Here is a 24,700-nt window from a genome sequence, read left to right on the forward strand (position 1 = left end):
GGCTCTGCATCTGAGCTTGAGACTCTGTTGCCCCACCCACAGCTAAAATATGGATTCTGATTGGCTCTGCCTCTTCTAATTGCTGAAGAAGCTATAAATATTCTCCTCCATCACCCCTGTTGCTCCACCTGCTCCCCCCCTTCAAGCTCTGTAAATGCATCTTTAATAAAGGCCATGCTAGCCTCACAATGGTGAGATCGATGGGGAGGAGGACAGTCAGGTTCCAACAGAGAGACAGACGTGGAACAGACCAAATGAATGGCATTAATATTTCAGTCCTCCAGCACGGCCATTTTCCCATTTACCATCACAGACCCATCTGTCTTCCTGTGGTCAGCTCAGTGGACACTGCTTTAAAGAAACACCCCAGCATTTTTCAGTCTAGTCTTTGGGGCGTTTTCAAACTAGAGTACCCTGACTCTGGACTACAAAGACAAGACTGGACCAGCCAGCTCCTCCATACTTGATGGCGATGGTCAAAAGCCGATCTGCACCGAGAGCCCTTCCAGCTTCAAGTACGGCTCGGCTCGACCCGCCATCCTTTAAGATCCACGGAAGACGAGTGTCCAGACTTTTTACTGTCCTGCACCGAAGTGGTGGAACTAACTTCCCCTGGGTGTCCGAACAGCAGAGTCCAACACTCACTGTCTTCAAACCCAGACTGAAGACCCTCCTCTTCTGAGAGTACTCAGGCGAAGAGAAGAGTATTATGGTCTGCATACTGACTTGTGTTTAGTAGAGTCTAAGATTAGAGGATCTGAATTTTAGTCTATTTAAACTAGCTGAGGTTCTTCTTCAGTAAACAGTGAAGCTCTTCTGTAAGAACTCTGGAGAAGATCGTCTGCTAAATGCTGGAAATGTAAATGTAAATCTCTGGTCCCCCTGAACATTAGTGGTCTGAGGCAAATATGTTCATTATAATATCACCTGACCACTTACACTAATCACCTGCATGGCTAAAAGCCTTCTCCCACCAGATGGGCTACTTGTCTGCAGGTGTTCAATAACGAAAAGTGATAACCTGAAGGGTTTTCTCGAGCCCAAACGAGCCCAGAATCACTGGGTGCAGACTCGTATTCTGGACAAGTGTAAAAATGCCCTTTATCTGGTTCTGATCTGTAGCATATGTCTGATTGTCATGGACTTTACCATCCATCAAAAACACTAAGCTAATGGAAGATGTTTCTCTTTATACTATCCCACTTAGTGATACTTATTGTGATCTTTATGCAGAACATCCAGGTAATTAAAGCACATTATACTTAGATGTGTTGCCAAAGAATATATTTATTGAGTATTTTGAGTATATAACATTAGTCTGGGTGACAAATAGCTCTGTTATTCAACCTCAGAATCCCCAACATGTGAAAATCCATATATATATATATATATATATATATATATATATATATATATATATACTGTATAGAGCACATCATAGGGAGTTCCAAAAGGTAGTAGAGGTTATGTGCAGATTGTGTCGCACTGTGTACAAATCTTTAACTAAACAAGGCGATGAATTGTGGGTATTCCATGTGCGCTGGGGTACTTCATATTTATTGTGGTCACTGTAGGATTGTTATAGAGCACTGGAGATTCTGCACTACGACATCCAGCATCCTGACCTCACTATTGCAGAATGCAATCAAATCCTCACAGCAATACTCCTCCAAAAGCTAGTAAAAAGCCTTCTTCCCTGGGTAGTCGAGACAGTTACTCCAACAGAAGCAGGATTAACTCTTTTAATAGCCTTGATTTCAGAAGAAACAATGAATGAGCAGGTGTCCAAATACTTTTGTCTAATCTGTCTAGTCATGCTAGATAATAATATAATAGGCTGGGTTTTTAGGCTGGGATGGATGGGCTGGGTTGTTCAGTCTTATAACACAGAGTTTTCCTAAATGGTCGAGCGAGCAACACTCTACACACTCTCTCTCTCATGCTTTTGAGAATCTGGGCCTTAATCGATAGCGACAGCCTGAGTTTCCACTAAGCAAACAGATCTTCATGCTCTAGTCTTTCGCTAAGGCACTGAGCTTAAGGCCCCTCTGCCCTTGATCCCGCAGTCCCGCAGCCATCCTGACGCAGTACGGATTAGAGGGGGTACCGACAGACCCCGAGTTAGACGGGGAGGGGAGCGGTCTGAGTGTACTTTCTGTCTGCATCCCTGCACCTCTGCTGGCTGGAGAATGTAAATTACCACTGTGAGTCCAAGGGTAATGACAGGTTCCCAACACACTGCAGGGGTTTACACACCAAAGGCATTTATTTCCATTCACCTGTAATTACTGCAGCCTAATTGGTCGCTGACGGAGAGCGGTAATGTTGAGAGGATGGCTGTGTTGATGGGGGTACTCTCTGTAATGAGAGCCCCGGTTAGTACTGGTCTGCTTCCAGAACCAGCTGTCCTTACCTCGGCTGTCCTTACCTCTACACTTGAGCGTCCATTCCGAAAGGTGACACATGCAGGCTGGGGTTGGTGTCCAATTATTTATATCCATGTTTAATATAAAGTGTCGTTGCTGTTGAACTAACAGGCACATCTCCCTCCTTCTCCACAGGGGGCGACAGAGAGCGGATGACAGCCAACCATGAGACGTACCTGCTCATGGCCAGCACGCAGAATGACATGGAGGATTGGGTGAAGACCATCCGCAGGGTCATCTGGGCTCCGTTTGGAGGAGGTGAGTCTACAGCTGCCGTTGTAGAAGTTCTAGAGTAGATCACTGCGGTTACATTAGCATCCCATAACTGCTGTTGTAGAAACATCTCATGGAGAATCGACCAATAGAAAAGCTGCAAAATATATATATAGTACCAGTCAAAAGTTTGGAGACACCTAGTTTAATGTGTGCTGATCAGATCTGAGATCTGAGAAGACTCTAGGGACACATGGGTATCCACCATAGTTAGGACGATGTGGCTAGGGGCTACTCATTTAGCAAATGACCTCCAGCAAATCTAATATTTGGTTAACTGCCCCTGAGGAAGTTGCACTGTGACCAGATGTTTTTGGTAGCCATCAGAAAGCTTCTGGTTGAAAATTTGGCCACTCTTCAAACTCAAAGTTCAATTAAGTGTATCCACATATTTTACCGTTTTCAAAAGGACTGAGGTCAGGACGTCTTTGTTGGACCATGTAATGTAGAGGTTACACTTGCAGCAGAGCAGTTCCGGGGCATGATCCCACCATGCTTAGTTGACAGTTGGTACCGTCATCCAGAAGGCTTTGGTGAAGCTTGGAGGCAGGGCTTCTTTCCTGGATGGTAAACTTTTAGTCCATGGAGATGGAAAACTGGCTTGACTGTGGACACTGACACTGGTGTTCCAGTAGCTTCTGGGTTATGGCAGGCTTGTGGTTCTTCTCAGCTCAGGGTCAATGTGGATTGTCTTCCACCTCCCAGAAATGATCTATATATGTCTAGCAGCCTGTATATTTACACTGTATGGACAAAAGTATTGGGACACCTGCATATTTATTGTTTCTTCTGAAATCAAGGGTATTAAAAAGAAAGAGTTTCTCCTGCTTTTGTTGGAGTAACTGTCTCTACTGTCCAGAGAATAAGACCTTTTACTAGATTTTTAAGGACCATTGCTGTTGGGGTTTGATTGCATGCAGCAATAAGAGCATTAGTGAGGTCAGGATGTTCGATGATCACCACCCCAACTAGTCCCCAACTCCTCATACTCAAAAGTATTCTTCCACTGTTCCACAGCTCAATGCCGGGAGTCTTTACACCCCTCTAGCCCACGCCTGGCATTAGGCAGCATGGTGCCAATAGGGTCATGATGCTGATCTGCTCCAGAGGGTCCTATTCTATTGGCAGCACTTCTCTACAGGGACTAGACAAGCTGTGTGTGCATTTGCGCATCTGTGTGTCAGCAGTCATCGCAACTTAAAGTAGGTAAATGCATTCATTAGAAGAGGTGTCCACAGACATTTGGACATGTAGTGTATATATTTAACTAAAGCTACTGGAACTGAAACTCGGTCTCCGCTACACACTCGTCGAGCTTTTCTGTGGAGTGTGTTGCTTTTGTAGACTCTGGGGTGTGTGGAGTGTGTTCACGCAGGTAGTAATCCACTGCGCTTCTGATGCCATAACCATGTGTGGGGTTGATTGCTCCGCAGCTGCTACAAGGGATGTATTGATTTCCTTTACTCCACATATTCTACTGAAGTGTGTGTGTGTGTGTGTGTGTGTGTGTGTGTGAGAGAGAGTGTGTAACTTTGTTGTGCTGTGGGTCTGTTAGAAATCCTCAGATAAACTGGCTCAGGCTGTCTCAGCGCAGTCACATATGATAGCCGTCACACTGCTGCGCAGAGCGGACAGGAAGCTCACTCTCGCTGCCTTTAATACTGCATGGTTCACACACACACACACACACACACACACACAGAGATGTACTTGGTATCTGTTTGTGAACACTGCAGGTACACTTGTAGCTACGACCAGCTCTAATACCTTACAGGAGTGTGTAAAAGTTGGGTGTGTCGAGTGCACTGACCACACACTGGATATCAGGCATTTGCATGGGGAGCACAGTGGCTGTGTACTGATGGTGCGCTGTAACCAGTACACACACACACACACACACACACACACACACACATACACACACACACACACACACACACACAACAATACATTTACTCCAGTAAACACACACAAGCAGTATGTTTACACCGGTAAACACACACACAACCAGTGCACACACACAACCAGCACGTTTACACCAGTAAACACACACACACACCCACACACACACCCACACACACACACACACACACACAACCAGTACATTTACACCAGTAAACACACACACAACCAGTACACACACACACACACACACACACAACCAGTACGTTTACACCAGTAAATACACACACACACACAACCAGTACACACACGCACACACACACGCACACACAACCAGTATGTTTACACCAGTAAACACACACACACACACAACCAGTACATTTACACCAGTAAACACACACACACACACACACACACACACACACAACCAGTACATTTACACCAGTAAACACACACACACACACACACACACACACACAACCAGTACGTTTAGACCAGTAAATACACACACACACAACCAGTACACACACACTCTCTTTTAATACTCTTCCATCATGCTGGTGGAGTGTCCACTGTGGGAAGTTGGTAATGAACTGTTGTGCTTTTGGTCACAGTGATGTTATCGTCCCATAATGCATCATTCACACAGACCGAACACATTCTATTCCACTGAAGATGCAGAACTGTGTGTGTGTGTGTGTGTGTGTTTAATAGGGCAGAATAGGGGGTCCTCAGAAGCAGGCCTTTGTGTGGGAATCTGTGGTTTAGAAAGTGAACTTGTCTGCCCACGGTCGACTGCTCAGCCCCTAGGTCAAAGGTCACAGAGTCAACAGTGTATGAGGTTCTAGTTTCCATTGTGTTTGGGGGTGGGGGGGCACCCATTCTCAGCGCACCTGCACTGCCTTTATATGACCTCTGACCCCGCGGCCTCAGCTATAGTCCCTTTGTACATCCAGCTGCTGCCTGATATCCTGATATCCTGATATCCTCTCGTCCGGGTATTCCCCATGTTTGGATCCTCGGTTTTCCGAACACCCACACCAGAGGCTTACTGGGAAGTCTCCTTGTCCATGTGACTGTGTGTCCTGTATCAGCTTTCTGACTGCAGTGTTGGGAGATGCTGGAAGATGCTGGATGGACTCCACTGCAGCTCTAGAAGTTACTCAGGCCGCAGAGCCACTTTCTGAACAGCCATAACATTAACACCACCTGCCATAAATTGAGTAGGACCCCCTTATGCCGCCCCAACAGCTCTGACCTGTCAAGGCATGCACCCCACAAGACCTCTGCAGGGTTAGTCCTGTGGGATCTGGCACCAGTCTTGAAAGTTGTGAGGTGGGACCTCCATGAGCATCCGTGAGCACTTTTGGTAGGTGCTGACCACTGCATACCAGGAACACCTCACAAGACCTGTCTGGTGTTTTGGAGATGTTCTGACCCTCTAGAACCTTTAGTTAGGTTCTTGTGCCTCAGGTTCATATCAGCTTTTAGAAATGAGTGTTCACTTGCTGCCTAATATCTTAATACCCTTGACAGGATACAGGATGGATGGGTTCCAATTTACCAGTTTTCACACATTTCAACAGATGACGGTTCTTTATGGAATCAAAAGTGGTTCTTCTATGGCTTAATTAAACACTTCATTAGAGTTTGCCTTCAGGATGAATGGGCAGTGATTGGTTGGCGGTGAGCAGAATTATAACCCACTACTTCTGCTGCTATCTGTTACAGTTAGAACCAGTGTAATATGCAGTAAAGCCTGTTTACACTGTAAACTCCCAACAGCTGAGTTTAAAGGAGAGTAATACCTCTATTGTCTACGTGCATTAACAGTTACACTAAGTCTACATGTTGATTTTCTGGATTTTTAAGGATCAAAGATAATATTTCTGAGTAATATTTGCTAGAAATGTACATTTTAGTCAATGTAAACTTTGTAAACAATGTAAATTTAACTGTCACAATGGCTTTATAGAAATACTTCATTAGAGTTTACATTCACACTGAATGGACAGGGACTAGTTGAGTTGAGATTAATTATAACCCATTTAAATTATTCCACTGCTTTCTATTACAGTTAAAATCAGTCTTAGATGCAGTAAAGTATTTTAATACTCTGTAAACCCAAACAGTTCACTTTGTTTAAGTTTAAAAAGTAAGTTAACTAATTAATTTCAACATCTGGAATTGATTTATCCTAAGTAGACTGTTCACTCATGTTCAAAAGGTAATATTTCTGAGTAATATTTGCTAGAAATGTACATTTTAGTCAATGTAAACTTTAACTGTCACAATGGCTTAGAATAGAAATGGACAGGGATTAGTTGGTGGTGAGATTAATTATAAGACATTCAAATTATTCTACTGCTTTCTATTACAGTTAAAAACAGTCTAAGATGCAGTAAAGTATTTTTAATACTTAAAAAGTACGTTAACAAATTAATTTCAACATCTGGATTGATCTATCTTAAGTAAACTGAAAAAAGTTTTTTATTTTTCTGAGTAATAATTGTTATAATAATAAATGTTTTGTCTGTGGAAATGTAAATCAAACTTAAAGTGTCAGGTTTCAATGGCTTTATTTAATATATAATAAATATATAAATATAATCTTATATATTTTTAATACACTGTAAACATTAACAGTTCAGTTCAAAAGTAATTCCAATGTCTTGAATTGATTTTAAGTTAAACTGTTTAAAAGTTCAAATTTAATCAAATAAATATTTGCTAGAAACGTACTTTTCCGTTAACGGGAACATGTAAATTAGTAGCGTGTTTGTCGTCCAGCTCGAGATCATTACCGAGGTTTTGTGCTCTCAGCTCTCTTAACCTCCCTGCCCTGAACCTTTTTTGTTTGTCCCACTCTGACAATCGAGGGGTTTCTAATAGAGTATTGACTCACGCCCATCCCGGTCAATAGCACCGCTGCAATGACCAATGGTAATGCTAATGAGGTCAGAACGCACTCAATTCAGCGCTAATTCAGTGCTAATGAGATGCACCAGCATTCCACCATGTTGGCTGGACGCTGTTCCTCTGAGGGGAAGTGTGCTCACTTGCTTCTGCTTTAATCCTTGTGCAAACCAGGGATTTCTCCGCGGGATTACAGCATCTTACAGCGTGGATATTGTCCAGGAAAGCAGCTCACCCATGCAGCTGTGTCGTGTAATGTTGGCTTTGGGGGCTATAGGCTTGATCACGCTGATCCCGCTGAAGTTGCCCATAAACTAATAAAAGCCCGATGCTGGACTGTTGACTGTGATCTCACTGAGCTGAGCTTATCCCAGCAGTCCGAAGGCCCATCGTTTACAGCAGTAACCTCTCCAGCAGCCTCCAGAAGCCCTCACACTAGACTCGGAACGTTTCTCTGAGGAAGAACAGATCCTCACGTCATGGATGGAGCTTCGTCATCACCCCAGGGAACCCCACAGCTCAATGCTGGGGGGCTTTATGCCCCTCTAGCCCATGCTTGGCATTGGGCATGGTGACCTTAGGCTCTGACCCTAGCAATGGGTGCACCTAACTACAAGGTGTCCGGATACTTTTGAACATAACATGCTGTGTGTGTTTCAGTGCTACTGCAGTGTGGGGTTTTGTGCATATCGTGCAGCCTGAGAAAGTGTGTGTGTGTGTGTGTGTGTGTGTGTGTGTGTGTGTGTGTGTGTGTGCTCTGTCTGAATATTTGCAGCTGTTGACATGGCTAATCTGGCTCAGCCAGTGGGGAAGTGCTTTAGACTTTCCCTTGTGAGGCGGGACGAGGAACGTCCAGAACTTGTGCAGCGGAACAAAAACCTGTGTGTGTGTGTGTGTGTGTGTGTGTGTGTGTGTGTGTTTCACTGTACAGCTGCCTGTGCATGATCAGGTCTGTATAATACCGTACAGCAGCAGCCACTGGTATTGCCTTCACGCTCAGAAATGTTTCGAAATAAAAACATATTAATTGGATGATTTTTGGCTTAAAAAAGCAGCAGTGCTTTGATTATTATTGATTATTATAGATTATTATAGATTATTAGATTTCTATAGTAGTGATTATTAGAAAATAGAGGGCTGTTTAGGCTCTGAGAAAGGTGCATTGGTGTCTGAGGTGGTTACTAGTGTGATTGCTATGGTATTGCAGGTAGTATGCAGTTGCTATGGTCATCCGAGTGGTTGCTATGGTGTTGATTGGTGGATGCTGTGGTATTTGGGCTGGCTGCTAGGGCAGTGGAACATGTCTGGATAAAGCATCTCTGACTCATGATGCACAAAGTTAATTAGCATAGGCATGAGAACACAGACACACACACACACACACACAGACACACACACTACACCTAGGCTCAACAACACACTCCACAATCACCGCAAAGGCTAAAAACAGCACCACTGTCAGAAAGAGAGAGGGAGGGTTCGAGAGAGAGAGGGAGGTGAAGTGAGAAAGTTAGAGAGAGAGAGTTGGAGAGAAAGGGTGAGTGAGTTAGAGAGAGAAATAGAGAGAGAGAGGGGGGGGTCTGCTGTACTTGGGTTGTGTGTGTGTGTGTGTGTGTGTGTGTGTGTGTGTGTGTGCTGATAGATAAGTGTTATCTGCTCTAGCTGTCTGTGAGGTTAGCTGCCGTTTACCTTAATCCCTTGTGGTCTTGTCCCAAGAGACAGTGAGCAAGGTGTCTTGGTGTGTGTGTGTGTGTGTGTGTGTGTGTGTGTGTGTGTGTGTGTGTGCTGTCTTTATTTGATTTCCTGCTGGATAAGAGCAGGTCCAGCAGCCGGACAATGGAAGGTTGTGTGTGTGAATAGACGGCTTGGAAAGCTCCGGACTGTTGGCAGCACCTGTGCGAGTGTATGTGTGTGTGTGTGTATGTGTGTGTATGTGTGTGTATGTGTGTGTGTGTGTGTGTGTGTGTGAGTGTGTGGCCGTTAATTGCCTGCCGCTCTGGACTGTGGAAACAAAGCAAAGTCAAAGTGAAAGAGGGCGTTCTGCCTAAAGCCGGAGAGATAGAGAGAAAAACACCTCGGCGTTCCGAGCGGATTTAGCAGAGCTCCAAACCAGGAATCACAAGACGTGCAGCCAAGACCACTCACACAAACACAGCGGTGTCCCAGCAGCCGGGGGGCTGTCCTCTCCCAGCCCGCTGACCAGCAAGAGTCTTCTTCTTTTCGTTTTTCTCTGGAAGGAATTCTGCTCCGGAGCGGCTCTGTGGAGTATTTACGGACTTTTTGGGGAGTTTTATGAAGTTTTTCCACAATGTTGCTGCAGCATCCATCACAGATCTACTCCTGCACCTGGTACAAGACCACCATACTGGCAGCACGGGTGCATTATGGGATGGATTGTCCGTAGGGTTGTCATGATTACATGATTTACCTAAACTCTTCATTAGAGTTTGCCTTCAGGATGAATGGGCAGTGATTGGTTGGCGGTGAGCAGAATTATAACCCACTACTTCTGCTGCTATCTGTTACAGTTAGAACCAGTGTAATATGCAGTAAAGCCTGTTTACACTGTAAACTCCCAACAGCTGAGTTTAAAGGAGAGTAATACCTCTATTTTCTACGTGCATTAACAGTTACACTAAGTCTACATGTTGATTTTCTGGATTTTTGAGGATCGAAGGTAATATTTCTGAGAAATATTTGCTAGAAATGTACATTTTAGTCAATGTAAACTTTGTAAACAATGTAAATTTAACTGTCACAATGGCTTTATAGAAATACTTCATTAGAGTTTACATTCACACTGAATGGACAGGGACTAGTTGAGTTGAGATTAATTATAACCCATTTAAATTATTCCACTGCTTTCTATTACAGTTAAAATCAGTCTTAGATGCAGTAAAGTATTTTAATACTCTGTAAACCCAAACAGCTCACTTTGTTTAAGTTTAAAAAGTAAGAAATTAACGAATTAATTTCAACATCTGGAATTGATTTATCTTATGTAAACTGTTAAAAATTAATTTTAAAAAAGTTTATTTTTCTGAGTAATAATTGCTAGAAATGTATGTTTTGTCTGTGAAAAGTAATTCCAATGTCTTAAATTGATTTTAAGTAAAAATGTTTAAAAGTTAAAATTAAATAAAATAAATATATGCTAGAAACAAACTTTTCTGTTTATGTTAAAATGTAAATGTATGTTTGTCAGTGTTGATTTACAAAAATGTTTTATTAGTTGGGGTGAGCATAATTATAGCATATTTCAATTCCTCTGCTGCATTTTCTTAACCTTAGAAACTGTCTAAAATGCAGTAAAGTAATTGTTACTACACTGAGGTTTAATTGCAAAGTTTAATTAAAGTAAATTGACAATTTAATGTTAAAGTTAAATCTCACATTGATTACATCTTATGACAAATGTTTTTTGTAAAGATTTTGAAGTAAAATTAGATTTAAAATAACATTTTAGCCTATGAAACATAAATTAAACTTAAGTTAAAATGTTAGTTGGTCAAAATCATAAATTTACACAGATACTTTATTGGAGTTTACAGTCGGATATAAATAAGCAGTAATTATTTGGCAGTGAGTGTAATTATAGCATATCTAATCTTCTGATGCTTTCTGTCACAGTAAAACAGCATAATATGCAGTAAAGTCAGTTTTACTAAGCTGCAAACTTGATCACTCACATTTTCTAAGTTAACAAATTAATTTCTAAATTAATTCTCAGATATGCTAACTGTGAGAGTATGCTAACCACACACACTAACATGCTAAATGCAAAATAGCATGCTAACTTATTAACTATAATATATCATGCTGTTATCATCGCTGTTAGTATGATAGTATGCTAACCATAAGCTAACCTGTTTACTATGAGATAGCATGCTAACCACAAGCGAATGCTCTACTCTAAGCTATTGTAGAGCTAATCCAGATGCAACGCATTAACCCCAAGCTTACATGCTAACCATGGGATATTACACTGACTGCAAAATAAGCACTACCCTTAGCTAATGTGCAATGCATGGGCTAATATACAGCTAGTTTTATTACCACCTGTACTCATTTGTGAGGTATCCTAGTTAAAAAAGTGCCTTAATTGCTTTATTATATTTATTTATGATATAATCGACAGTGACGGCCCTATTTTTCACAATCCTGACTGATCCAGCTCTGATGTGGAGCAGAGTACAGGCAAAGCTTCCTGCAGAGGACCGATCAGAACACACATCGGACTGTGATATTTACCATGAGCATTAGCGTTCTCCTCTCCTGAAGCTCTGAAGCTCCTTCAGGGCCTTTTGTAATCGACTCAGGCACAGCAGACCCCTCTTACAGAGTCACTGCTGCTGCTGGCCTTGCTTTAGTGACCGTAGCGTAGCATGCCGTGGATGGAGGCCCGACCATGCTGGAACACAGAGGTCAGAGGTGCATCGAGTTCACGCCCCTGTCGTATCACAGCTTCATTAAAAGAAGGATCTACAGGAAGATCAGGAGCTGTGTCGGCTTCAGCAGGGGTGAGTGGTGGTACTTCGGTGATGAGGCAACATTATCATGGCTATTTATACAATACGATAAACAGCAGAAACTCACGTCCTTAAAGCAGCTGAACGCTAAAACTCTAGCTTCAACTGACTGGACTCCGATACGCTGCTGCTACTGCACTATGGAGGTTTGGTGGTGGAGCTGCAGGAGGAGAACCTCTCTCCAGAACTGCTGTGTAACGCTGCAGAACCCATAGAGTCATATTAGTGTAAAATCCTGTAGTGTTACTCTACTGCCTCCGCCCACATGCTGCTCCACCTTCAGATCAAGCTTCTGGAGCTCTCTCAGCTTGTCCAGAAATGCATGTGTACAGCCGTCTGTCCATGAGGGTCTTTGTTGTATTTGGGTAAAAACTGCCTTTTAATGCTTGGCTAGTGCGCTCCCATTGGTTGAAAATCCAGTTCATCTGCATCTGTGGCTCCACCTCTATTAATGATGAAATAATATGCGGTATTATCTCTGTTATGGTGGGTGGTGATCTTTCAAACAATAACACAACCTCTGACTGGATCTGTTCTACCCAGTGGTCCTTCCATGGAGCACTTTTGGTATCTGCGTACCAGGAATACCCCACAAGGCCTGATGCCTGATGTTCTGGAGATGTTCTGACCCAGACGTCTAGAACATCACAGTCTGGTTCTTGTCAAAGTGTCTCAGATTCTTACGCTTGCCCATTTCTCCTGCTTCAACACCTTCAGGACCTGACTGTTCACTATCCACCCTTTTACAGGAGCCGCTGGAAGCAGAACAGTAGTGCTTTTCATTTCAGTTGACAGTGGTCTTAATGTTATGGCTGATTGGTTACAGCATGATATTGTCCATCTGTTTATTCTGAATCATAAATGACCTGATTTCTTTTAAAGCCCCCAGTCAGAGATGGCTGTTCCACCCCACCCCCCACCTTCCAGTCCAGTCAAGTGTGTACCATCTTGTACCACTGGGTCTGCGGGAGTGTTCGTGTCCCGAGACCCGGTCAGTTCCCCCAGTCTGAAGCTTCCTGGAAGCCGCTTCTAATCCCCCCAGTGCTCTGACCACATGAGCCCCTCCGAATGGGAATCACACTCTCCCTTCCTTTCTTTTCTCCGGCTGAGCGGTGGAGACTAAAGGGCCGGAGCAGGGGGACGGCAGTGGGGCAGGAAGTCTTTTATTTAAGCCTTCTTTGCTCCTCGGAGGCAGATTGAGTCGCGGCTTTGTTAGGATACATATTCTGCAGCTGAGCGCTCCCGGTTGCAGAGGACTGTGGTGGTGGGGGGGGGTTGCCGGGGGGAGTGGAAGCTGGCTGGATTAGAGCTCAGATCAGGCCCTGTTAACCTCACACACATCACTACAGGGTTCAGACGGCTTTGTGCTTGAGGAAGATAAACCTAATCTCATGATCTCTGAGATTTGCTGAGAGTCTTGACCGCCTGGTGATTAGGACACTGAGCAGCGTGGCGAACATGAAAAACATTAGCTGAATTATTTGATGTTTCTGATTAAGTGGCCAGTGAGTGGAAGCACAAGCTAGGAGTTTCCAATAAAGTGGCCAGTGAGTGGAAGCACAAGGTAGGGGTTTCTAATAAAGTGGCCAGTGAGTGGAAGCACAAGGTAGTAGGGGTTTCTAATAAAGTGGCCAGAGAGTGGAAGCACAAGCTAGGAGTTTCCAATAAAGTGGCCAGTGAGTGGAAGCACAAGGTAGGGGTTTCTAATAAAGTGGCCAGTGAGTGGAAGCACAAGGTAGTAGAGGTTTCTAATAAAGTGGCCAGAGAGTGGAAGCACAAGGTAGTAGGGGTTTCTAATAAAGTGGCCAGTGAGTGGAAGCACAAGGTAGGGGTTTCTAATAAAGTGGCCAGTGAGTGGAAGCACAAGGTAGTAGGGGTTTCTAATAAAGTGGCCAGTGAGTGGAAGCACAAGGTAGTAGGGGTTTCTAATAAAGTGGCCAGTGAGTGGAAGCACAAGCTTGCAGGTGTTTCTAATAAAGTGGCCACCTTTTGTTAAACTTCAGTACTGCCATCTGATTGATTAGATGATAACTTTTTGCAATGTAGGTTAATCAGTTTGCAAAATGTGATCAGATATGGAGGTTAAACATCTCAGATATAGATATTATTGGGTTGATGTAGGTGTATGAAGACAATTGTACATATTTTCAGTAGTATTTAGTTATATTCCTGAGGTTTATGAAACCCGGTATTATGAAAGCATACAGAGTTACATGCATTGGGTCTGCATTAAGCAGAATCACACAGTGGAACCTTCCCTCTGAGATTGGATGTGGCATTTAAGGCCAGAAACAAGTGCACATGCACGCCTCCCTCATGACTTATACAATATCTGTGTCTCTCGTTTCAGGCATTTTCGGTCAGAAGCTGGAGGAGACAGTGCGGTATGAGCGTCGCTATGGGAACAAGCTGGCTCCCATGCTGGTGGAGCAGTGTGTGGACTTCATCAGGCAGTGGGGTCTGCAGGAGGAGGGGCTATTCCGCCTGCCAGGCCAGGCCAACCTGGTCAAGGAGCTGCAGGACGCCTTCGACTGTGGAGAGAAGCCGTCATTCGACAGGTATCCCCTCAAAATCCCTTCCAGCATCCAATATTATCGCATACATAGACTGTGGATTTGTACAGTAGCTGTTTCTAATAAAGTGGCCAGTGAATGAAAGCACAAGGGAGGGGTTTCTAATAAAGTGGCCAGTGAGTGAAAGCACAAGGTAGTAGGTATTTCCAATAAAGTGGCCAGTGAATGAAAGCACAAGGTAGGTGTTTCTAATAAAGTGGCCTGTGAGTGGAAGCACAAGGTAGGGGTTTCTAATAAAGTGGCCAGTGAATGGAAGTACAGACTGGATGACGGTTGATTTAGAAGTTATCTGGGTTTAATTTGGAGTTCTTTATATCTGTAAACCCTCTTTTCACATGTTCTCTCTCTGGGAGCATCATGATCGTATTATTTGGGCTAATTCTTATTCATCAAAATCGGATTGAACTCCGTAATCCTGTCTAAAAGTGTGAGCTCAGAGTCAGAAAATGCCGCTGGCACACAGATGAGTGCTGGCCGCTTACAGCCAACATACTCTACTAATTCTGTATATACAGCAGAGGGTCTCGTTAGTGCTGCAGTAAGGGTTGTTAATCACTATGGTGATATAGGTCTTTGAAGTGCTGTTAGCACAGATGTTACTATATATACATATATATATATATATATATATATATATATATATATATATACACACACTATATGTCCAAATGTTTGTGGACACCCCTGTGCATTCAACTAATCTCTGGAGCAGATAAATATGAACCTCTTGGCACCGTGCTGCCTAATGCCAGGCGTGGGCTAGTAGAGGGGTATAAAGCCCCCCAGCATTGAGCTGTGGAGCAGTGGAAGAACTGTGTTCTCTGGAATTGAATGATTGTGGTGGAGCTCCATTCAGCACTTCTGGGATGAGTTGGGAATGTGGGAATAATGAGGTGGGGTGAATAATCATCCAACATCCTGACCTCACTAACGCTCTTCTTGCTGAATGCAATCAAATCCTCACAGCAATGCTGCTCCAAAGTCTAGTAGAAAGTCTTCTTCCCTGGACAGTAGAGACAGTTCCTCCAACAAATCTCAACATCAAATAATACCCTTGATTTCAGAAGAAACAGTGAATGAGCAGGTGTCCCAATACTTTTGTCAGTATGGTGTATATGTTGTTTGATTGGTAGTGAAGTTTAGCTGTAGGTGTTTTGTTTGCGGTGTGTGCAGCCTGGCCCGGGCCGCTGCTTGTGCTGCAGCGGGTTGCCGGTGCGGGGGTCTCTGGCTGCAGCAGGAGAGAGAGGCACGCTGCATATTTAACACAGTTCATATTTAGACCCTGTGAAAACGACGCCGCTATCAGGAAGGGAGGTGATGATGAGTGATCATAATGCTGACTGGGCTCCACACCTTCAAGACAGCTGTGGTGTGATTATTAGGCTGCAGGGGTGTGTGTGTGTGTGTGTGTGTGTGTGTGTGTGTATATATATTTTATTTTTTTTATTTATCTCTCTTACTTAATTTTCACTCTATGAAAAGTTTATGGACAGTCTGATCTTTATAAACCCATTTATAAATGATAAATTGAATGTGTTGTTGATACTAATTCTCAAGATTTTATGAAATAAATAATGACTTATTGTTTTGAGAATTTAAGGATTTTAGCTGTTCTGTTGAAATGATGACGTACTGTCTCTGTTTTTGGCTACACACTATTACAGTATTAAGGTATAGACTACATACTAATCTTAATAGTGTGGGTAGGTTAGTACACACTGTATTAACATACTAGCCCAATTAGATACTAACAGGAAGTGATAAAGCGTTGCTATGCCAACAAACTTCACTGCAAGTTCTCCAGCCGTCATCGCACTGCACTGGCGTCCATATTCACACTTTTTTTTTTTTATTAATTATGATATTGAGTTGACACCAGGCACATCAGAACCTGACGTTAGCCACTTTGGATTTTGGTTGCTGATCACCATGACTCAAAACCAGGGCTGCACGATATTGGAAAAATCGGACATTGCAAAATTTAGTTTTCTTTGATATTTCTATATAAAAAAGTGTGTGTGTATATACAGTCATGCCCGAAAGTATTCATACCCCTGGCAAAGTTTGACTTAAATTTACTTTTATTTAACCAGAAGTTATATTTTTGCCTTGAAACGACACAGGCATCTCCCAGGAGATAACACGATGATGTACAAGAGGCATCATTGTGGGAAAAAATATTTCTCAGCTTTTATACACATTTGAACAAAAAGTGGCATGTCCAAAATTATTCATACCCTTTGAAAACTGTCACAGTATATGGGAAAATCCAAAGTTCTATACCATTCCAAATAGTCCAAGCTGTTTTAAAGCATCCTAATTACCCTGATTCATTGGGAACAGCTGTTTTAATCAACTCAACAGGAGAAAAACAGCAGCTCTCTGCAGTTGGTTTGTGGACAGTCATGGCTAAGACAAAGGAGCTCACTAAGGACCTGCGGCTGTGCATTGTGGCCGCTCACAAGTCAGGAAAGGGCTATAAAGCCATATCAAAATGTTTTCAAGTTCCAGTGGCTACAGTGCAAAGTATTATTAAAAAATACAAGAAGTTCCGCACTGTGGAAAATCTCAGAAGATGTGGAAGCCAAAAGCCAAAAGTGACACCTGTGCTGGCCAGGAGAATAGTGAGAGAGGTGAAGAAAAATCCAAGGATCACCACCAAGGCCATCCTGGTGAATCTGGACTCTGCTGGTGGCGACATCTCAAGGCAGACAGTTCAACGGACACTGCACACTGCTGGGTTCCACGGACGCAGGCCAAGGAGGACACCACTTCTCCAGAAAAGGCACACAAAAGCCCGCTTGACCTTTGCAAATGCTCATCTGGACAAAGAAGAAGACTTCTGGTGTTCTGTTTTATGGTCAGATGAAACAAAAATTTAATTGTTTGGCCACAATGATGTGTGCACCATTTGGCGTAAAAAAGGAGAAGCCTTCAACCCTAAGAACACCATCCCCACTGTCAAACATGGTGGTGGGAACCTAATGTTTTGGGGGTGTTTTTCAGCCAATGGACCAGGGAACTTGATCGCAGTAAATGGCACCATGAAAAAAGAGCAATACATCAAGATTCTCAACAACAACATCAGGCAGTCTGCAGAGAAACTTGGCCTTGGAAACCGGTGGACATTTCAGCACGACAACGACCCAAAACACACAGCCAAAGTGGTGAAGAAATGGTTAGCAGACAAAAACATTAATGTTTTGCAGTGGCCCAGCCAGAGTCCTGACTTGAATCCAATTGAGAATCTGTGGAGGGAGCTAAAGATCAGGGTGATGGCAAGGAGACCCTCGAACCTCAAAGAGTTGGAGCTCATCACTAAAGATGAATGGGCAAAAATACCAGTGGAGACATGCAAAAAGCTGGTCAGCAATTACAGGAAGCGTTTGATTGCTGTAATAGCCAATAAAGGCTTTTCTATTAATTATTGAGAAGGGTATGAATAATTTTGGACATGCCACTTTTTGTTCAAATGTGTATAAAAGCTGAGAAATATTTTTTCCCACAATGATGCCTCTTGTACATCATCGTGTTATCTCCTGGGAGATGCCTGTGTCGTTTCAAGGCAAAAATATAATTTCTGGTTAAATAAAAGTAAATTTAAGTCAAACTTTGACAGGGGTATGAATACTTTCGGGCATGACTGTATGTATATATATATATATATATATATATATAAATATATTAGTGTATATATTTTATATATTGTATATTTTTATATACAAAGAATGTATATAAAATACAGTGATTTTCACTAGATTTCACCAGACATCAATAGTCCAAGACATTAATAATGTACTCTGTCTATTCAGTGTTGGAGGATAAGGAATACAGGATATAGATCAAGTTGATATGATACCACGTACCTATTCTGAGCGTATTATGTGAATCATCAGGACATAAAGAACACCAACTGACCAACTGCACGTTTTATTACATTACAATACTGTAGAATATTTGGATGGCAGCAGAGAAGCTTTTTACATATAGAATAGATAAAAACATTATATATGTGTGTGTGTGTATATATATATATATATATACATAGTAAAGCATTTTTAATCCAAAAAAACTGGGTTTCTTTTTATTATTATTATTATTATTATTATTATTATTATTACTATAAGAGCCCTTCCAGCTTGAAGTGCAGCTCGGCTCGACCCGCCATCCCTGTAGAATATTTGGATGGCAGCTTGTAAAATCGGCCACTGCTGTTGCATTTTGGCTGAATGTCCAAATAGTTAAGAAGGTTGTCCCTTCTCCTGTAGAGCTGCTGTTTGGAGATACATGGTTTCTGCATACATTTGTCTCCTATCTTTTTGGGATACCTACATGTTTTCTTACATTTTCCCATTTCGTGTGTCTCTGTTTGCGCAGTAACACAGATGTGCACACCGTGGCGTCTCTGCTGAAGCTGTATCTGCGGGAGCTTCCTGAGCCTGTGATCCCCTTCTGCAAATACGACGAGTTCCTGGCCTGCACCAAACTCCTCAGCAAGGACCAGGACTCGGTGAGTGTTCACAGAGCCTGTAAAGGTTCAGAGAATAGTGCGTACCCCAGCGGCTGCACACCAGCGGCTGCACACCAGCGGCTGCACACCAGCGGCTGCACCCGTCTTTGAACCCCTTAAGAACGAATTTTCTAATTGGATCCCGATAGGATGCCTGCTCCAAAGCTCTTCCTTTATAAAATGCTCAGAGCTTCCTCACGCAAACTGAGCATCAGTATATAGAGTAGTCATCTGCTAAATACGCCGGGACGTCATTCTGGTAGATTTTATAAGTAAGCAGCATCTTAACACGCGTACGTTCCACTGTTTACCAGCTCGCCTGTCTGAGATGAGTGTACTGTAGACAACTCTGAGCAGTATTCTTCAATATCAGGTGTCAGACCTCCAGACTGGAGAAGCCTCTGCAGTGAGTGCAGCAGACTGACCAGCCTCAGGCTTCACAGCATTATAGAGAAAGAGCGAGAGCCAGTGCGCGAGTGCGTGAGTGCGCGAGTGCAGGCAGACTGACCTGGATAAGCCTGCTGGACTCTATTAAAGTAGAGGCCCGTGTTTCCTTGCCTTGTGAAGTCAGATGAAGGTAGCTAAAGGTTAGACAGGATAGATGAAAATAACCCTCAGATGAGGTCACTGGGTAAAATCGACCATAACCAAGACTGAGCTGATTATACAGTAGGATTATTGATTATCGACTTCTTTGATGTTGTTTAATTGTTTTGATAAATGATAGAGGTTAGTGATGAAATCATGTTTAGTTATGTGTCAAATATATAATTTGTTTATTATTGCTATAATTATAATAAGTAGGGTTGCAAAGCTATAGTGGAGTTATGTCATGTCTTAATTTTGGGAAGTGACCTACGCCCCAAACTCCTCCCACTTAGGCCCATTTAAACCCTCAGTCTCTCTCCATCAGTGCATCGTTCATCTAGAAGCAGCACAAACTTCAGCCTCCCTGTTTGCCTCCCCTGTTACAGTCATTAAAGGCATGAAAGATATTAGTGGTATTAATACTGATAGTTATCATACTGTCTACGTTTGCTTGATACCAGCATTGCAAAAAAAAAAATGCAACCGATTTCACCGTTCTTACTTTTTTCAGAGTTAAAAAAACTAAAAGTCAATCGATTAATGGAAAAAGAAATCAGCAGATTAATCCATAATAAAAATGCAGCTCTCTTATTTATTTATTTATTTATTTATTTATTAGTGTATTAATTTTATAATCAAAAGAGAAGCTTTTTATATATAAAATAAAGAGAAAAAACATTATATCTATAGTAATGCATTTGTTCAATAAAAAAATGGTGTTTCTATTCTTTTAAGGATCACTGTACCTAATAATAATAATATTATTATTATTATTATTATTATTATTATTATTAAGAGCCCTTCCAGCTTCAAGTACGGCTCGGCTCGACCCGCCATCCTTTAAGATCCAACTTCCCCTGGGTGTCTGAACAGCAGAGTCCAACGCTCACTGTCCTCAAACCCAGACTGAAGACCCTCCTCTTCTGAGAGTGCTCAGACGAAGAGAAGAGTATTCTGGTCTCCATATTTACTTGTGTTTAGTAGAGTCTAAGATTAGAGGATCTGAATTTTACTCTATTTAAACTAGCTGAGGTTCTTCTTCAGTAAACAGAGTAAATGTTAAGTAAATGTAAGAAGAGATAATGGTGGAACACTGTGATACTGTAAAACCGTCAATTATCCTACCATCGCATTGTTCTGCATATTGTATTGTTCTCCACCCTCCCAACACACCTGATCCAACTAATCAACCCATTAACAGTCCCTCGTCGAGATAGAGTAGGGGCTGGGTTAAACCAGGCAGGGCAGGGCCTCCAGGACCAGGGTTGAGAAACACTGCCATAATATACCTTTAAGCAGTTTACTGAAGTGAGTTCAGGGTCAGGTTCAGCTTGGTAAAGATGTGGGCTCATAACTGAGCTCTGTATAGGGTCTCTGTCTGTACAGGGCTGTGGGGACGAGCCGTACAGGTTTAAACAGTAATGGGATATTGTCCTTCTTGTGTTTCAGTAAAGTGAGAGAGGTTCAGTGATGGGAGCTCGTCATAGTGAGTTTTAAATTGATTTTGTGTTCTCTCCTCCTTCCTCTCTCTCTCTCTCTCTCTCTCTCTCTCTCTCTCTCTTTTGCTCATCCTTTTTTATAGGGAATGAAGGAATTACGAAGACAAGTGGAAAGTCTACCTCTAGTGAACTATAATCTGCTGAAATACATATGCAGGTACTAAACAGTTTCTCCATCATGTCAGTCAATGGTCCCCACTCACTGGACAAAAATAATGGGACACCTGCTCCAGCAAGGGCTGCAACTTAAAGTAGCTGAATGCATTCATAAGAAGCTGTGTCCACAAACATTTGTACATATAGTGTAGTGCATTTTATGAAGTCTGCACCAGACTTTGGGTTGTTTGTGGATCTGTTGTTTGGTTTGGTTCATTGCACGCTGTAGCAGCTAAAATATGCCAAATTACACCTTTACTTGTCGCTAGCTTTAATTGTGTAAAATAGGGACGCACGTTTAGAAAAAGTGGCTGACATTTGAAGCAGACATTTGATAATATATTCTATATTATATATAAATATATGTTATATGTAGAAATTCTTAATAGAAAATGATATATTCTGCCCAGCTGTTAAGCATGGGGGTGGGAGTATCACGGTTCAGGGCCACTTTGATGCCTCTTGTCCAACATGGCTTGCCATCGTTGATGGATCTATGAAATTTTGGATTTTACCTGTAACTTCTAGTCCAGACTTTAACCCAGTAGAAATGTAATGGAAGGACCTAAACAGAGCAGTTCATGAAAGGAAGCCCTCCGTCGTCTCTGAACACCAACATAATGAATTATTCAATATCTACTATGAATTATTTATCAACTACTGGGCATTACTCAGTATGAGTTAGTCAGTATCCACAATGAATTTCAATATCCAATAGGAATTATTTAGTTTCTAATATGAATTATTTTGTATCTACTATACGGTATCTAGTGTTAATCATTCAGTATCTACAATAAATAATTTAATAACCACTATAAATTATCCAATAACCACTATGAATTGTACTGTATTCTTTGAGTCCAGCCAGTTCTGTTAGGAGAAATGGGCACAAATTCCTCCAACCTGTTGTGCAGGATTGACACCAGCTACCAGAAATGAGTTATTGCTAAAGTAATTGCTGCTCAGTGGGGTCCCACAAGTTGCTGAAAGCGAGGGTTCACAGCAGGGTCGTCATTAGACCCAGTCTACTGCAGCACGTGTCCCAGGAAAATGTAGCCATGTCTTACTAAAATCACTGTGGTACAAAGCCAATTTCATCCTGGATTGTATCCTTGGGAAATTGGCATCATGATTTCACCAGAATAACAGTGAACTACTGACTGTAAAAGCCTGGGTTATCTAGCTAACATGAGCTGATGATGCAAAAATCATAAAAGACAAAATCACAAAATCACATGTAGTTTTAGACCGCAAAAGAAAAACCTAATTCATGTGTGTGACAGGAATATTACTTATAATAAATGTAATAATAACTACCAATATTACTACTATTTTTATCAACAATGTTGTTATTATTATTATTATTATTATTATTATATAGCCATAATTAATATATATCTAACCTTTTTTGTATTATTAATACTAGTAGTAGTGGTGATAGTAGTAGTATTAACTAATAATATTATTAGGGAAGTAGAAGGGTACAGCTGCGCCCCTCTAAATATTGTGTTTGTGTTTGTAGTAGTCTACAAACACCACTCACTCACTCACTTTTTCCAACAAATATATGTCATTTCGAATAATTTTGCTCAATAAATAAATGTAATAATTACATTTTTTTCAAGATTTGTGTAACCTGGTTCTCCTTATCTAGTTTCATGACTCGTGAAGGAGATCTGATCACATTTCAGGTCAAATCTATGCAGAAACTGTTCAGGGTTCACCAGCCTTCCTGCAGCAGTGTGTACACCTGCCTGTCCCACGTCTGAATGTGGGTCACGACCATCGGATTTCTCACCGTTTATAAACAAAACATTCCCTGACGACGCACGTCTGATCTGATGTACCCTCCCCAAAGTCCCTGACCAGTCTGTCAGAGTGTAGAGCTGTAAATCTGTTGGGAAGCTTGGGATAAGCGCAGCCTGTATGTGGAAGCAGGGAATAACTGGAATGATGTTCTCTCTCCAGGTTTCTGGATGAAGTGCAGTCGTATTCAGGAGTGAATAAAATGAGTGTGCAGAACTTGGCCACGGTCTTCGGGCCAAATATTCTGAGGCCAAAAGTAGAGGATCCAGTGGCAATAATGGAGGGTAAGGCATTTCTCAGAAGTGTTGGAGCAGAAACTGCTGAAATCTGCACAGCAGCTCTGTAGATGTTAGGCTGCCAGTTAGTGTTTTTGGATGGTGTGGACAGGCCAAACCCGCACTCAGTGCCCAGTGTTCAGTGCCCAGTGTTCAGGGTGCTGACCATGTGGAAAAACGCCTATAATATTTAGACTATTAAACTATTAACACTGTTATTTGATTATTTACCTTTATATTTAACTTGTATTATTCAGAATACACTATGAATTATGAGTTATTCATCCACTATGAATGATGAATTATTCAGTATACACTATGAATTATGAGTTATTCATCATCCACTGTGAATTATGAATTATTCAGTATACATTATGAATAATGCGTCATTCATCATCCACTATGAATTATGAATTATTCAGCATCCAGTATGAATTATGAATTATTCAGTATACACTATGAATTATGAGTCATTCGTCATCCACTATGAATTATGAATTATTCAGTATACACTATGAATTCTAACTTATTCTGTATACACTATAAATTATGAGTTATTCATCATCCCCTATGAATGATAAATTATTCAGTATACACTATTAATTATGAGTTGTTTATCATCCAATATGAATTATTATCCACTATTTATCTACAATAAATTATTTAATAGCCACTATGAATTATTCAGTATTCAGTAATCTGTTCCTGTAGAGGTATCTTGTGGGGGTTTTGTTTTCAGAAGCTCTGAGCTCATTATAATTGATTTAATAACCACTATGAATTATTCAGTTAGTACTATTCAATACTAACTACTAGTTGACTGAGTCAACTTCTGTAGATGCATCTTGTGTGGGTTTCATATTCAGGAGCTCTGAGCTCTTTGTGATGTTCTCTTCATGCAGGTGCGGTTCTGGTGCAGCAGCTCATGGCCGTCCTCATCGGCCAGCACCACATTATCTTCCCGCAGGATGGGGACAGTAGTCCCGGTGCTGTGGAGCTGTGCAACAACAACAACCCCTCCAAACGGGCCACCGCCGGCCAGCTGCAGAACAAAGAGAATAACAACACCACCGCTGTCCGCCAGTGCACCTGGGAGACCCCCGACTCGCCCACCCGGGTCACACTGGACAACGGATCGCCCCGTTCAGGAAGCCCACGGAATGGACCCACTTCTCCACGATTTGAGGTGGGGCTGAGGAATAGGAGTGTTAATCACTGCAGACTTCATATCAAGAACCATGTTTCTA

At 42.0% G+C, this 24,700-nt stretch overlaps 1 protein-coding gene across 6 annotated transcripts in view; it reads left to right on the top strand.

Annotated features, from left to right (window-relative positions):
* Window positions 1-24,700, top strand: part of arhgap24 (Rho GTPase activating protein 24) — a 176,125-nt gene that overhangs the window by 143,777 nt on the left and 7,648 nt on the right. For 5 of the 6 annotated variants that reach the window (XM_072662739.1, XM_072662741.1, XM_072662742.1 and 2 more), the window contains 6 exons: window positions 2,562-2,684; window positions 14,397-14,604; window positions 18,997-19,129; window positions 21,300-21,373; window positions 23,341-23,462; window positions 24,356-24,639. In XM_072662739.1, coding sequence (XP_072518840.1) covers window positions 2,562-2,684; window positions 14,397-14,604; window positions 18,997-19,129; window positions 21,300-21,373; window positions 23,341-23,462; window positions 24,356-24,639 — 944 coding nt within the window. Of the gene's footprint in view, window positions 1-1,971; window positions 2,476-2,561; window positions 2,685-14,396; window positions 14,605-18,996; window positions 19,130-21,299; window positions 21,374-23,340; window positions 23,463-24,355; window positions 24,640-24,700 lie in introns of those variants that run through there. The other variant, XM_072662740.1, reaches the window with a different exon arrangement.

Source organism: Salminus brasiliensis, chromosome 18 (genome assembly GCF_030463535.1).
Source record: "Salminus brasiliensis chromosome 18, fSalBra1.hap2, whole genome shotgun sequence".
Lineage (NCBI taxonomy): Eukaryota > Metazoa > Chordata > Actinopteri > Characiformes > Bryconidae > Salminus > Salminus brasiliensis.